This window comes from Pteronotus mesoamericanus, unplaced genomic scaffold (genome assembly GCF_021234165.1).
Source record: "Pteronotus mesoamericanus isolate MK-2021 breed Mesoamerican mustached bat unplaced genomic scaffold, CSHL_Meso_final contig_52, whole genome shotgun sequence".
NCBI lineage: Eukaryota > Metazoa > Chordata > Mammalia > Chiroptera > Mormoopidae > Pteronotus > Pteronotus mesoamericanus.
This window is the reverse complement of record NW_026555189.1, coordinates 9,428,388-9,445,155: the sequence shown is the minus strand read 5'-3', so window position 1 is coordinate 9,445,155 and position 16,768 is coordinate 9,428,388. Positions and strand designations below refer to the sequence as shown.

General features: G+C 37.7%; 1 protein-coding gene across 1 annotated transcript in view; it reads left to right on the top strand.

Moving 5' to 3' along the window:
* The window catches only part of PMFBP1 (polyamine modulated factor 1 binding protein 1), a 43,366-nt gene that overhangs the window by 6,782 nt on the left and 19,816 nt on the right, over positions 1 to 16,768 (top strand). The window contains 1 exon segment of the mRNA XM_054579031.1: positions 8,283 to 8,525. Within this exon segment, the coding sequence (XP_054435006.1) occupies positions 8,283 to 8,525 (243 nt within the window).

The window sequence follows — 16,768 nt, the reverse complement described above, 5'->3', positions numbered from 1 at the left end:
TAATTTCCCTTGCCTGAGCAGATATTTCAGAAAAAAAATAAGAAAAATATCTGAGATTTTATTGTCTCTGTTTTCTTACAGGATTTTTACGGTTTTGAGTCTTATATTTAAGTCTTTACTCCACTTTGAGTTTATTCTTGTATGTGGTATAAGAAGGTGGTCTGGTTTCTTTTTTTATTTTTATTTTTTGCATGTATCCAATTTTTCCCACAGCATTTGTTAAATAGACTGTCTTTACCCCATTGTATGTTTTTGCTTTTTTGGTCAAATATTGACTCTAAAGGCATGGATTTATTTCTGGGCTCTCTATTCTGTACCATTGATCTATATGTTTGTTTTTATGCCAGTATCATGCTGTTTTGATTACTATGGACTTGTAGTATAGTTTGATATCAGATAGCATGATTCCTCCAGCTTTCTTCTTCTTGCTTAAGATTGCTGTGGCTATTCAGGGTCTTTTGTGGTTCCATATAAATTTTTGGATTATTTATTCTAGTTCTGTGACATACATCATTGGGTTTTTTTAGCAGATGCTCTTCATTGCCACACCTGTAGCTCTCTGCCTGCAGCCTTTCTTCTTGATGCAAGAAACCAATCATAGGAGAAGCTGCAGTGCAGAAGAGTTTATACCTCTAGAAGCAGCCCTCAATCAATGACTGATGGGGTGATGATGAATTAAATAACCTATCTTCCTTGCCCCTCAGTTAAAGGTAATTCCAGGCATGTTCTTTGCTCTGTCCTCAAGTTCCTCAATGGGACCCAACATCAGATGCCTAGGGTGGTAACTAGTTTGGTAGCACATGGTTTCACAGCTTCCTTCCCTTCCTTGTCTTATTTTCCTGCTCAGCAACTTGAGTTTCCTAAGATCACCTCCCAAATAAACTACTACTTGATACTCAGTTCCTTGTCACAGGGCTTGCTTCCAATAGTGCTCAAGCCAAGATACTCAGCAACATTTGTCTTACACATATGCGAACAGAAAGACCTCCTGGCATGGTCATCTTTATCGAGACTGTGATTTTGAACTAATACTCATCTGTCACCCAAACAGATCATCAACTGAAACAACCTCATTTCAGCCAGCCTGAGGTTTTCTCTCTTTGGAAACTCTAGCACTAAGACCTTAAACCAGTCTCTAAATTTATCCACAAAAGCTAGGGGGCCAGCTGGAAAATATTTTCCCAAAGCTCTCTAAACACTTTGGGTTTCCAAGAATTCCTTACTTTGCAGTCTTCATTTCCGTTTAGGAATTTAAGTTCTTGGCAACCATAAAGCATGTACTGGTTGCACAGACCTATTGCTGGACCCCAAAGTTAGCTTCTTAGCTGCTGTGTAAGCAACCACTATCTTCTTCAACATTTGTGGTCAAGAATCTGGTCTCTCTTAATTGTGTCCGTTAGAGTTCTCCCAGGACTTACCACCTCCCTATAAAAACCACAGATTGTTTCTCTGTAATGCCCTAAAAATGCTACCAACAAAGCAATTCTACCTTATCTTATTGAGCACTGCTGTCCTTTCTCCAGTAAGTCACAAATATAGAGAAATCCATTGGTTTTTTAAATGGATCTCAGGAAGGCTATTATCATAATTTACTTCTTTCTAAATATTAATGTTTTAGAATATTTTCACCATCGCTGTCACAAGTTTATTTATTCCCCAAGTCAGGGAAAACCATGCAGCTTATAAATAAGTGGCAACTTGGAAGGAGAAAGATATTAAGTCACATTTTATTATTCTAATTGCCCAGAAGGTCTAACAGCTTGAAACAAGCTTTAAAACAGACTCTTTTTTTCCTAGCACTTAGTGAAGAATTTAAATTGCAGACTCCGCATACAAATACACAATTAGATGTAGACTTATACTCATCCACTCAGAAAGTCCCTGCAAGATCTGCCTTCCATGAGGAAATGTAATATGGGAACAAAGGGGAAACCCAAGACTTTCTGAAATGTTGACTGATATCTAACAAGGAGCTGGAGAAATAAGCAGGAGGTCAGGGTTCAGGACTACAGTTACAGGAGAAAATTAAAATATTGTATCAGATGTTATGTATAACTGAAGGAGTGGCACGCAAGGGAGTGCCTGGTGAAGAAAGAAAATGGCATGACCTTGTAAATCAAGAATACAATGTGTTCTAAAGCTCAGAAACAGAACTAGGACTAAGGGAAAGCAAGTGAGGTGCCTAGGTGCAAAATTTAAGGGCCATTCACTCTCAGGTACCAGCCCCTCTTATTCAACTCTGAGACTGAGAGCCTTCTTGTTAATTGCATCTCAGTTGCCTTACTCTAGTCCCTACCTTGCCCAGGAATCAAAAGAGGACCTCAATTAAAATGAAAGGATAAAAGAACAACAGAGATATTGTGATGATCAAACCAGAAAAGGAAAGGTCTCTTTGAACAATTTCCCAGATTTCTTTGGCCCTGGTAGTAGCATGAGGAGAATATCCCCGATATTCAGTAGGGCTCAGATTGTCAAACTCATCTTTGAAGTGTAAGAAGGACATTATTTTTAACATAAAACTCTGTAAGAAATTTTATTTCTGTGGATAAAAGTAATTAGTTGAATATGTAAAGATTAATAGACTCCCAATGAAAATTATCATAGATAGCACTTTGAATCACTAGGAATGAAAAAAATTTTTAAGTGAGTGTATTAAATGCAATGTAGGATCTTGGACTGAACCCTGGAACAGAAAAAAAAAGCACATTAGTTGAAAAACTGATAAAATCCAAATAAAGTATTAGTTTAGGTAATGGTAACCTACCAATGGTAATTTCTTAGTTTGAATAAATATACTATGGTTATGTAAAATTTTAACATTAGGGGAAGCTGGGTGAAAGGTATATGAGAACTGCCCTGACTGGTGTGGCTCAGTGGGTTGGGGATGGTCCCGTAAACCTAATGGTCATGGGTTTTATTCTAGGTCAGGGCGGGTCCCCCGATGGGGGCGTGCAAGAGGCAGCCAATCAATGTTTCTCTCACACATAGATGTTTCTCTTCCTCTCTCTCTCCTCCCCCTACACCTTGTCTGAAAAATAAATAAAATACTTTTTTAAAAAGTACATGAGAACTGCCTGTACTTCTTTGCAATTTTCTGGAATCTAAAATTATTTCAAAATAGTTAATTTTTTAAAGTGAATCTCTACTAAGCAGAGATCACTGATGAGAAGATCTCTAAACCATGAAGATGCATCCAAAAGAAATGCATGTAACTTAAATACACAGTTCCACATTCAAGAAAGTATAAGAAATGGAATTTGTTGTAGGTATAAAATGTAACAGATAAACCTGTCTAGTGATCTAAGGTTGAAACAGAGTTACAAGAGAAATATCTCAACACCTCAAAAAAGGAGGAAAGATGTTCATGATGACTGGAAAAATATGAGACTTTCAGCTCTTAAATTAAGAAAAAATATCAGCAGAGATCTGGTTATCAGAGCAATGCCAACCTGAAACAGAAAAGACTTATTGAAAATTAAAATAAGGAATAAAATGGTTAAAAAGTATTTTGAAAAGACAGCTTTGGGCAAATCAGCAGGGCCTTATGACATACTTCTAAGAGTACTTAAGGAATGGCAGGTGTTATTACATAGCTGCTAGCAATTATTTTTGAGAACTCAAGAGGATAGAGAAAGTCCCTGTAGACTGAAAAAGGGTAAATGAAGTGCTCATCTTTTTAAAAAGGGAAAAAGGACAATCCCAATAATTATAGACCTGTCAGCTTAACATCAATATCAGGGAAAATATGGAACTTAACATCAATCAGTTAGCATCAACTTGAAAAGCATAGAGTACTGGATGGAAACCAATGTGACTTTTCAAAAGTAAATCACGCCAGGCCAATTAATTTCCTTATATGATCAAGTGGCCACATGAGCACAGAGGGAGCAATAGCTATAATCTCTTTGACCATAAGTAGGACTAAAATGTTGACTAAATATGGGAACAGATTCATACAGGTGGCCAGTGCTTTCCATCTTTTAAAACAGTTGAGGTCTGCCCTGGCTGGTGTGGCTTAGAGGGTTGAGCGCTGGCCTGCAAACCAAAAGGTTACCAGTTGGATTGTGGATCAGGGCACATGCGTGGGTTGTGGGCCAAGTCCCCAGATGGGGGCATGTGAGAGGCAGCTGATCGATGTTTCTTTCTCTCTCTCCCTTCCTGACCCCTCTATCTAAAAATATAAACAAACAAACAAGTAAATAAATAGCAAGCATTTGAGGTCTGGGTAGAAATCTGAGAAACGTGGGCCAGATGGCCTCCAGAATCATGCCCAACTCTCAATAGTCATTTTCAGAACTAATCTTACTTCCATTAAATCATTTCCAATTTGCTCATTTTCTCAAGATCTCAGTTTAAAGGTCAAAGAAGAATATAATAAAATGCCTGTCTTCATTAGAAAGAAAACTTTTTAAAGAAGGCAAAGAAGCAATAGGAAATACATTAATGCCTTTATGATACTGCTCTTTGGCACATATAAGTAATATGTAGGCCTAATCCATAGCGTGTCATTTTCTATTCATCTAGAATTAAGAAAAATAATCTCCTGAGTACTTAAGGATAAATATGTAGAAATTTAATAGGTCTCAAATAAGTCTAGGCATTTCTCCAAGTCTCTGAAATTTGATTCCTCTAAACTCACAGGTAGCTGTAGTGTATAAATGTATAAAATTCTCATCCAAGAAAACTCTTGTTTCTCTGAATATATGAGCCACCTTTGGATCTTTATAACCAGACAAATTAGGGCAGGTGTGACATTTGCCCTGTACTGGAAGATTTAAGTAAACTCTTATCATCTGATTGGTCCATCATGTTACCACAAAGCCAAGAGAAACAGAATTTTGGCAAATTTTGATAAGGATTTTATTGGGTATTTGCATCACTAAAATAAGCCGTCCTGACTTCTGCCTACCCCCAAATGTTCACTCCTTTGTTTTAGTTTTATCTGTATTAGGGACTTACCATGTCTCTTTCCAAGTAGCTCTTCACCCCCAGCCTGTATAGACAGAGGACTCAGGATCTTGAGCACCTCTCCCCACATGTGTGTATGTACAAGCTCACACATGCATGTGCACACACACATGTTATTCCCAAGTCCATTCTCTCTGAACCTCATTCATAGACAAGGTGTGAGAATAACAACTTTCTTATCTTGAAAAGAATGGAAGCACTTAACTGAAAACATTTAATATAAATACTAGAAATTGTAGCTACACGAAATAAATACAGAATTCCACTTTGTTCAGCTCAGGAAAGAAGTCTCATCAACTTCCCCCCAGTATCCGGATATTCAAGCCAAAAGTTCAGCTTGTCTTTGCGTAGGATTTCTTTTGTCTGGTGAAAGCTGTGGTCAGTTTTCAGCCTGTCTTCTCTACTTGAGGAATTAAGGATGGAATATACTTCCAGGAGAGCCAGAAAGAGTAAATCAGATTTTAACCAACACACTCAGCTATAAACCTTCTGGTTCAGAGCTGGACTGAGCCTCCCTTATCTGTGCTGCCCCCATCCACTCTCACTAGAGAGGATTTTCTCCTGCATCTCAGTTCTTTCTTAATTAATCTCATTAAAATCCCATCTTTCCAGTTACTCAGACCAAAACCTTGGAGTCATCCTGCCTTGCATGACTGTCACCTCCCACCATCCCACGTCTGCTGCAGTAGCAAATACTGTAGGCTCTACTTTCAAAATACATCTAGAATCCAACCATCTCTCCCACCTACTCCTGCTACCACCTTGGTCCAAGCCATCATCTCCTCACCCTCATTCTTGCAGTAGCCTCCTGACTGCTCTCCCTGCTCTGCCTCCCTAGAGCTGATTTTCAACAGAACAGCCAGCACATACTTCATAACATCTAAAAGAGATCAGGTCATTCCCCTCTGCTCTGTACCCTCCAGTGGTCTTTCATCTCCTTGAAAGGAAAAGGTAAAGTCTTTAGAATGGCATACATTGCCCTAAAAAACCTTGCCTCCCTTTCACTTCCTCTAGTACCACTCTCCCCTTTACTCTCTGCTGCAGGCAGAACAAGTGACTCGTCAAACACCACGGGCCTCCTCTCACCTCCAGGCCTTACCCTTTGCTGTTACTTCTCCCTGAAGTGTTCCTGCTGTAGACTCCCACCAGGCTCCTTCTCTGTCTTCCTCAAGTCTTGGCTCAAATGTCACCTTCTCAACAAGGGTCTCCGTGAAACTACATTCAGAATTACAATTTCCTCCATCCTGGCATTCCTCATCTCCGCCCCCGCCCCCGCACCCCCCACTTCACTCTCCTCCATAGCACTTTGTTCTCTTAATACCCTCCATAATTTACTTGTTTGATTCTCTCTCTTTCTCTCTCTCTCTCTCTCTCTTTCTTTCTCTCCCCACCCCCCATTAGATGCAAATTATATAAAGGCAGAAATTTTATATGTTTTATAAATTTCTGTATCCCCACTACCTAGCACCGCTCAGCACATAGTAAGTACACCATAATATTTGCTGAACAAATTAATTAAATGAAAATGTAATATCCACACAACACCTACTATGTTAATATTTATAACAACATTACTTATAAGAGCCAAAAACAAAAACAATCCAAATATTCATTCCTGGTGAACAGATGAAAATATGGTATATTCATACTACTTAGCAATAAAAAAAGAACAGAATACTGATTCTTGCTAGAACCTGGATGAACCTCAAAAGCATTATGCTAAGGAAAAGAAGACAGACACAAAGGATGACATTTTATACAATTCCATTTATATGAAATGTCTGAATGGGTAAATCCATAGGGGCAGAAAGCAGATTAGTGGTTGCCTGGAGCCGAGGGTAGGAACAGGAGTGACCAATGGGCATGAGGGAATTTTTTAAGGTGATGGGAATGTTCTAAAACTGGATTGTGATAATGATCGCACAGCTCCATATTGCTACAAGTCATTAAATTGTACACAATGGTTGAATTTTATGATATCTAAAGTATACCTCAATCAAACTGTTTTTTAAAAACAGTTTTGTTTTTTTTTTAAGTCTGAAAGTACTCTGTTAATGAGGCCAAGGCCACAAGCTCAAATTCTTGGGAACCAGTGCAAGTGCTCATTCTCTATTAGTTTCTTCTCTCTTTCAATACCTACCTGTGTATGAATTTCTAATCTAGGCTCTCTAGGTGCAGACATGGCCCCTGCCCTCCAGGAGTTTATAACCGACTTACCATATTAGATGCACAGAGATCACTACCATGCAGGGCAGAGTGTGAAATGCCATGTTAAGGGCATGCCAGTGAAGTCTGTGGTATTGATGTGGACATCTTTGCAGGGAAAATAAGAAGGAGAGCAGGATTTGGACAGGGTTTTAAATAATGAATAAAAGGATAATAAGCAGAGACAGGAGCTAAGGACTACTCACAGGCCACCCTCATCATCCACCTCTCTTCTACATGTCATCAAGCATGTTGGGCAAGAAAATAGACACATCAGAGCAAATATCTCAATTGTGCTAGATAAACAATTCAGGGATGTATCCTACCAGCAAAATATGTCATTCAAAGTAGGTGTTCAACATAAGTTTATTGAAGGAATGAATGAAAATGTAGGCTGGGTCTAGCAGCATTTCAGGTGAATTGTGGATTGTCAGGGAGCGCTCTCTCTCTCTCTCTCTCTCTCTCTCTCTCTCTCTCTCTCTCTCTCCCCCCCAACCCCTCCTTCCCTCCCTCTCTCTCAGACACACACACACACTTAACATCTGCAAGGTCACATCTCCCATCAAGAAAAGGAGGCAGAGTCAGCGTCTAGACAGACCTGAACAATATCTCTGCCTCCTATTTCCCACCATTCAGAAACCTGTTTCCTTAAAAGCTTACCCAGGAGTTTACCCTTTGATCTGGGCATTTTTAATAATTAAGATTAGTCCAAGAACCGTGACCAGAAATCCATTACCTTCCAAGTTAGTTGTGTTATCTTTATAGGTGAAGACAAAACATAAGCATATTATCACATATATCTTTATACTACTGTTGAGGTCCTTCATGTGCATTTTTTCCTCTGACCTAGGTAAGATGAATGGTAGATCTAAATGGTAAGAACAAACTATGGGGTTTTTTTCTTCTTTTAAATTCTTCTTATAGAGTGGAAATACAAAGTGATATTTCATTGTGAATAAAGTGAAACATTTAATAAGTGATCTGTAGATGAAAAGATAAAAGGAGAGATACATGGATGTGAATGGCTGAACAAATGAAAAAAATCGAAGAATGACTCCATGCTTATTGACACTCTAAAGCCTTTTCTGTATATTTGATCTCAATTGCAGAATAAAAAACAAACGTTGGCATTTGAGGAATCACAGATGGAGTTTGGGCCCAGTAAACAATGTCACCTGAGACAGCTCCAACAACTCAAGAAAAAATTGCTGGCCCTTCAGCAAGAACTGGAGTTTCGCACAGAGGAGTTGCAGACTTCTTACTGTTCCCTCCTGCAGTATCAGTCCGTCCTAGAGAAGCAGACTTCTGACCTGGTTCTTCTTCACCATCACTGCAAACTGAAAGAAGATGAGGTATAGATAGACTTACTTTGGAAATGTCTCATATGCCCATGTACCTACAGAAATCAGGCCAAGCCTCCTAGAAAGCAAACATTGGACTTACAGAAGAGAGCTTCGCAACATCTTGAGCAGGTTTTATCAACTTTCCCTCTTTAATTCTTGATTTTTTTTGAAGCTGAGCGGAGGGAACTAAATAGAATGGCATAATTGGGTGAGAGCTCCAGTATTAATGAACGTGGGGTATGCAGTGCACGTGTGTGTGCACACGTATGTACGATGTGTGTCAAGGCCCATCATTTCCATTTTATTACCATTGCAATTTAAATGCAAACGAGTTTAGGTCTCTGAGGGTTATAAAAAAGGGTGTAAGGTCTATTAAATGAACCATTTTTAGAAAAATTAAGTTTTTATAATATATAAATTCCTGGCATTGGCACAGTTGATAAAATAACGAGACACTGAGTCTGAGTCAGTCATTGAGAATACCAGATCAGTCATTTTTTTCAGATGGGAGTTTGAGATCATCTAGACTTAGCTTAACTATATCCTGGACATTCATTTCTATTCATGTCTCAGGGTCGTATTTGTTAAACCAAAGAGAGAATCCTTGTAGAATCCCCCCAAAATTCCAAAGACCAAAGCTCTAGAAGAACTTAAACTAGTTGAGCAATGGCAGCACTAGCAGCAGTTCTAAGTAATGGGACAGGCAGCCTCCCCTGGCATTTCTTCCTTGGCATTTAAAGATAAATTTCCAAGGCCTGTCTTCGATGTTGCTGGTACTGCTGCTACATGTGTGTGCGTGTATGTGCTGTTGCTTAAAGACTAACTCCAGGGGCTTTATGAGGGGCCTTAAAAAACACGGAATTTTTTAAAAGGGAATATTATGGCGAATGAGAATTTGTTAAAAAGGGTTGGGTGGGAAAGGAACAGAGAAAGGTTATCCTACAAAATATAATCTGGAACAAAGCTGGTGGGCATAAATCATGGTGTAATAAAGCTAATGCAGGACTGCTGTTAAAACTCAAAACTCACTATAATTTAAACAAGAGTCTAGCCTGGTAAAGTAGCCCTGAATTAGTTGTGATTCTCTTTGGCTGCATATACCAGGAAACTCCCAAGATATAGCACTTAAATAAGATAGGTTTTTTTTCTATGAAATATTAAAAAAATGGTCTCGGACTGTTATGGCAACTCTGTCATCAGGAACTGAGGGTCCTATCTTTTAGCTCTACCATCATCAGCTCAAGGCTTCCATTTTTTAGGTGGCTACTGGAGCTCCAACCATCCCATCCTTGATCCAAATAATCAGGATAGGGTTGGGGGATGTGGAAAGAAAGGCACACTCCTCCCTTTTAAGGACACCTCAAAAGCCCCATACACTTGCACTTATATATCAGTGGCCAGAGTTAGTCACATGGCTACAACTAAGGAGCCTAGGAAATGTGCTGTTTTAGTGAGGTGCTCTGCTGTCCCAAATAAAGACAAGGTGCTATTACTAACGAGGGGAAGAAGTGGTGTGGCAAGTAGCAGCAGCAGTAGCAGTCACTGAAACAGATCCCAAACCAGGAAAGCACTGGGAAAATTACTTCAGGCATTCTGCCAAATTCTCTCAATATTTATTACACAGAGCATCAAACTTCTGATTAAGGTTGGGTTTCCCAACAGCAGACCCCAAGACAAGAAAATGGATATAGGTAGTTAATTCAGGAGGTGATCCTAGGAAGCAGGGTGAGAAAGTAGAGAGTAAGTCAAAGGAGGGCATAAAGAAAAACTATTATGAAGATCACTGTTGTAGACAGCTGGGGTTCAGTCCCTGGAGAACTCTGGGAGATGGTGTAGAATATACCCCTGTCATTGGTTAAGGACTGCATTGAGCGTATTAATTCCCCATTACTTATAACCTACCTTGTCTTGCTCCTCTGCTTGGGTGAGCCCCTACAGCCAGAACATATCTTAGGCAGAGTTGATGATGCTTGTGGCTAGAATGAATTTAGCAAAGGAATGGTGATATCCCCCAGTCATACCAAGGGGATATGAGCAGGCCACTGGCAGCTTCTATTATAAACATTTGAATGTAAAATATTCCTTTCCTCTTTCTCCTTACCTAATAAACACCTCCAACTAAATGATCCTTTCCTATGAAGAATCTCAAATGACAGGCAGCAACTATAATTAGCTTAGACCAATAGAACATTATTCTATTTTAATTCTATGATGAATTATTTGAACCAAAGTTAAGACTTCCTTGGCAATTCTTTGCTCCTAACTCCTTCCATACATGTAATGCAAGCCATACAATTTAGCACTCTCCACTATGTACAGTTGTTTGCTAATTTTAAATCATCTCTCCCCCAAATTGTCAGAGTTTATAAATTCTGAGTGAAGAGCCATGTCATATACTATTATATATCCCCTCAGCACCCAAGACATTGCTCATGAGCATTCAATAAATATGTCACTTTGTTGGCTAATTAATTGATTAGGAAGAAAAGGAATCTAAATAAGGACTGTACAAATCCCAGAGAAACTTCAGGTCATGTTCCCCCATGATCTCTAGGGAACTTGGCTGACATGGACCTATGTACACAAGGTGCTCTACATTTTCTAAATTAGACCTCTAGAGAATACCTAGGAAAGAGATAATGCTAGCATCTCAAGCCCTTAAAAATGGAACTATACAAATTGATTCCTATTAATCAACTAACAAGTCTTTATGAAGTTCTTATTACATGCCAGGCAGAATGGGAAATAGATATGGTTCCTGCCTTTAAGAAGCTTACCATCTAAATAGGACAACCTTTTTTATATCTAATCATTAACATTCTAATATTATATATTGTAGCTCTTAGATATGTGCTGGGCCTGTTTTGTGTATCTGTGTTTCTTAGGACGAGCTAAGATATAAGATTCTTCTACATGGAGTCTTAGAGCCACATTCTTTCTTCATTAGATGCTTCTATGGGTTCCATGTGGTTGGTTTCATTTCTGCACCAACAGGTGACTCTCTATGAGGAAGAAATTGGAAATCATAATGGGAGCACAGGGGAGAAGCTCCACTTGGCACATGAGAAACTCGCCTTGGCGGGGGACAAGATCGTCTCCCTAGAGAGAAGCTTAAACCTCTACAGGGATAAATACCAGACTTCCCTGAGCAACATTGAATTACTGGAGTGCCAAGTGAAGATGTTGGAAGGGGAGCTCGGCGGGATTGTCAGTCAGGTAGGACATAGCCTACACCCCTAAAACCAGGAAGTCCCCTGTAACAGTTCCAGCCTTCTCCATCAAAAAGCCAGACCTTCAACCAGATATCATTCCTTCCCTTGAATTATACAGCCTTCAACTTTGAACATCCAGTTTACACATCCCCTTTAACATCGTTCCTTAAGAATTTTGAGACCCTTAATCAATATAAAAAGCCACAACTTCAAATAAGGCAGAAAGTGAATTACCAAATCCATTTTCAAATCTTTCATGTTCTCATGAGGGTCTGCTGAAGGGCTCTACTAGGTTATAGGACTCATGCAAATCATGACCTCAGGATCAAACAGGAAGATAAAGACATGAAACACAGAAAAGAAGAGCAAAAATGCCTGAATTTGTTCTTCCGGTTGCTCCTTTTTAATTACACAAGTAATATTCAATGCAATGATATAGGCTCTCTAGATAGACGTATGGAAGTTAAATGTGAAGGTCCACCCTCAGACTCCTCCGCCCCCCTTGGCAATCACTTAAATAATGTGTTGGGAATCTTCCCCAGCCTTTTGCTGTACAGTTACATGTATAAATAGTTAGGATTTTCTTTTTACATAAATTGGTCATTTTGTAAATGTGATAGTACAACTTGCTTTTTAAATGTATCTTAATTTCTTTTAGTTATTACCTGTATTCCATAGTATGACTCTACCATTTACTGACCTGTTTGTCTATTACAAATAAGCTGTAAGGAACATCCTCCTTTCTGTGAGGTAATTTCCTGAAGTGGGATTGCTAGACCACAGGATATGCTTATTTTTAATGTTTAAAGATACTTATAAATTGCATATGAGGAAGGGTCTACCAGTTTTACCGGTAATAATTGAGGAAGTTTATTTCCCCATACTCTGTATATTTTTCAACTTGATGGATGAAAAAAAAACAGGTTTTCTCATTACAGTTTGTATTTCTGTTAATTCTAATAGTTGTGGATTGAATTCTTCAGAAAGAAGACTCTGAAACAGATTAGCCTGCAGGAAATTTTTAGAGAGAGCTCTTGTTACCAATATATGTGAAACAAAGGGGACAAAAGCAGGATGGGGCAGAGGGAAAAGTTGAGCGTGATGCAGTCTCAACAAAGACTTAGCCAACTCCATGGCAAGCCCCCGGGCTAGATGGTCCTTCAGAGTGGTCCTAAATCGGGGAGAAGGGAGCTGGCCTTTATACCTCCATGTTGAGAGATGTGAGCTGTCCCTAGGGAGAGGGAAAGTCATATTCTGCCCAGGCAATCGCCAAGCAGGGCAGACGGCTGGGGCTGTCTTAGAGCGGCACTCTAGGAGGCCGAGGAGTAGGTGACCCCTTCTTTGCTGAAGGGAGTTTGGGAGGCACATCACAGAGCCCGCCACACTAACCAAGTATTGAGTACTTTTCGTGTGCTCTGTTTTACGAATTACTTGTTTAAATCCTAAACTTATTTTTATTGGGTTGTTAGTCCTTTTTTTGGTATCGATTTATAGGAGTTTCTTAATATATTATAGGTAATAACACTTTATTACATGTATTACAAATATTTTCTCCCAGCTGGTAGCTTTTCATTTTATTAATGGTATGTTTTCACCATAAAGACATTTTTAATTTTTATGGAATTGAAACCCGATCCTTCTTTATAGTTTCTAGATTGTATGTCTTACTTTAGGAAGGCTTTCCCTACCACAAGATTGCAAAAGATTGTCTTATATTTTCTTTTAGCACTTTTATAATTTTGTATTTTTATGTTTTTATCTTTAGTTTGTCTGGAAATTTTATTTACTTGTTTTTCATGTATACATAATGAGATAAGGCTATAATTTTATGTTTATCAAATGGATCTCCAGTTGTCCCAACTCTATTTATTGAACATCCCACCCTTTTCCTACTTTGAAGTGCCTACTTTGGAACATATGCAACTCACTGTATGTTCCAAGCCTTCTGTACCCATGGCTCTTTTTGGACGCTATATATTTTTTAATCTCTTGCCAGTTCCTGCACCAGGGTAAAAGTTATTTCGAGACATAAAAAAAGTGACATATGTTTTGATAGCTCCTTTTAGAGCAGGTTCTACTTCTCTGTTCCTTGGCCACTTTTGTACACCTTTCCTTGATAAAATTTAGATTTATGTTAACCTAATTTCAAATTATATATTAATTTCAGGAAAATTAGCATACCCTACAGAACATGACATGCTTCCACTTTTATTCAAGTTTTCTTGTGTATCCTTCAGGAAGATTTTACACTTTTCTTTATATATCTCACATATTTCTTGCTATGTTTATTTCTAGCTATATTACAGTTTTACTGGTTGTATGTATGAAATACTTTATACACTTAATTTTATTTTATTAATTATTATTGATGTAGAGGAAAACTCTTATCCTACCTTATCAAGCTCTCTTATCAGATTTTCAGTTGACTTTCTTGGATTTCTCCACAATTGCTTTCCTTTTTAACATTTATACAACTTAATTTTATTTTTTTTCTTTTTGTGTATTGAGTTCTACATGATTTATTTATATTTTTAATTTGTATTGTATTTTTTCCATTACCATTTAACCCCCTTATACTCCCCTTCTCCCTGCAATCACCACGCTGTTGTCCATGTCCATGAGTCCTTTTTCCTTATTGATCAATCCCTCCATCCCCTAAACCGCCCCAACTCTACTTATTGAACATCCCACCCTTACAGCTGTCATCCTGCTCTCTATCTGTGAGTCTATCTCTGTTTAGCTTGTTAATTCACTTTCTTCATTAGATTCCACATGTGAGTGAAATCACATGGTATTTGTCTTTCCCTGACTGGCTTGTTTCATTTAGCATAATGTTCTCCACAACCATCTATACTGTTGCAAAGGGTAAAATTTTCTTCTTTTTTACAGCCGAGTAGTATTCCTTTGTGTAAATATCCCATAGTTGTTTTATCCACTCATCTACTGATGGACACTTGGGCTGCTTCCATATCTTGGAGATTGTAAATAGTGTTATAATTAACATAGGGGTGCTTATGTTCTTTCAAATTAGTGTTTTGGGTTCCTTTGGACATAACCCCGGAAGTGGGATCACCAGATTAAAAGGCAGATCCATTCTTAATTTTTTGAGGTATCTCCATACCATTTTCCATAGTGATTTCACCAGTTTGCATTCCCACCAACAGTGCACAGCAGGTCCTTTTTCCCTATCCTTGCCAGCACTTAATGTTTGTTGATTTATTGATGATAGCCATTCTGAAAGGTGTGAGGTAATATCTCATTGTTGTTTTAATTTGCATTTCTCTGATGATTAGTGATGTTGCGCATCTTTTCATATGTCTATAGGCCATCTGTATATCCTCTTGGGATAAGTATCTATTCAGGTCCTTTGCCCATTTTTTAATTGGGTTGGTTTTTTGGTGTTGTGTTTTGTAAGTTCTTTATAGATTTTGAATATTAGCCCCTTATCATATGTATCAGTGAATACATTTTCTCATTCGTGAGTTGTCTTTTATTTTGTTGACAGTCTCCTTTGCTGTACAAAAACTTTTTAGTTTGCTATAGTCCCATTTCTTTACTTTTTATTTTGTTTCCCTTGCCTGGGGAGATATATCCAATAAAATATTGCTATGAGCAATGCCTATATTTTTTTCTAGGATTTTTATGTTTTCAGGTCTAATACTTAAGTCTTTTGAACTTATTATTGTGTGTGGTGTAAGATGGTGGTCTGGCTTCATTTTTCTGCATGTATCTATTCAATTTTACCAACACCATTTATTGACTACCCTATCTTTAGTCCATTGTATGTACTTGTTTCCTCTGTCAAATTATTAATTGGATAAAAGGTGTGCTTTTATTTCAGGGCTCTCTGTTCTGTTCCTTTCATTTATGTGTCTGTTCTTATGCCATTGCCATGCTGTTTTGATTACAGTAGCCTTATAGAATAATTTGATATTAGGTAGCATGATTCCTCCAACTTTGTTCTTCTTTCTCAGGATCACTGTGGCTGTGCTTATTTTTCATCTTACTTCATTGACCAACACCTCCAGAAAATTATAAAATTATAGCATCCTTACCTTGCTCCTTAATTTAAATTAAATATTTTATAGTGTTTCACTATTAAATATGTCTGTTCTTAGCTGCTTATGAATATCCTTTTTCACGTTGAAAGTGTGACAGTCTATACAATAATTTTTATCAGGAATGCATGTTGAATTTAATCTGAAGATTTTGTTAGCGTCTTTCAAGGTAATTATAGAGTGTTTTCCTTTAATGAAGTGGATTACACTAAGAGATTTTCATTTCTAGAACAATCTTTATGTTCCTGGATTAAATCCTACGTGATCATGACATTATTATTTTAACAATAATATATCACTATATTTTAATCAACTGCTATAATAAATTTGTTTAAAAAAATTTTTGCATTTATTTTCAGAAATAAGATTAGTTTGATGGTTTAAATTTTTGTGCTCTCATCTCATTGAAGTCTGAATTATGCTGCCATAATATAAATGAGTTAGAAAATTTTTTAATTTTTAAATCTCCAGGACTGTTTATATAAGTGTATATTTCTTTAAGATTACAAATCAACGTTTCTCATTACTCAGCAGTATATCCCACCTCTTCTGCACTTTTATACTTTGCCTTTTGTTGTAATAATGCCCTGTAAATTCCTTCAGAAATAATTGTGGGTGGTAAAATTTCTCAATATTTCCATGTCTGAATAAGATTTACTTTGCCATCATTCTTTAATGCTAGTTTGGCTGGGTATACAAATTTTCAGAAACACCTGCTTTAAATCATTGAAAATATTACTGCACTGTCTTATACCATGAAATGTTAAAAAGGAATTTTTAGATCTCAGGCTGTTTGTCATTTTTTGTAAGTTACCTATTTTGTCTTTGAACTCTGGAAGTTTTTAGGCTCAGGGCTTTTTAATTTATTTTTCATTAAGCTTCTCAGCACTTCACTGATCCTGTGAATTTGAAAATGTACATTTTTCTACAACTCAGGACATTTTGCTTGTTACTTTAAATTAGATTTTATTTTTCATCCTAT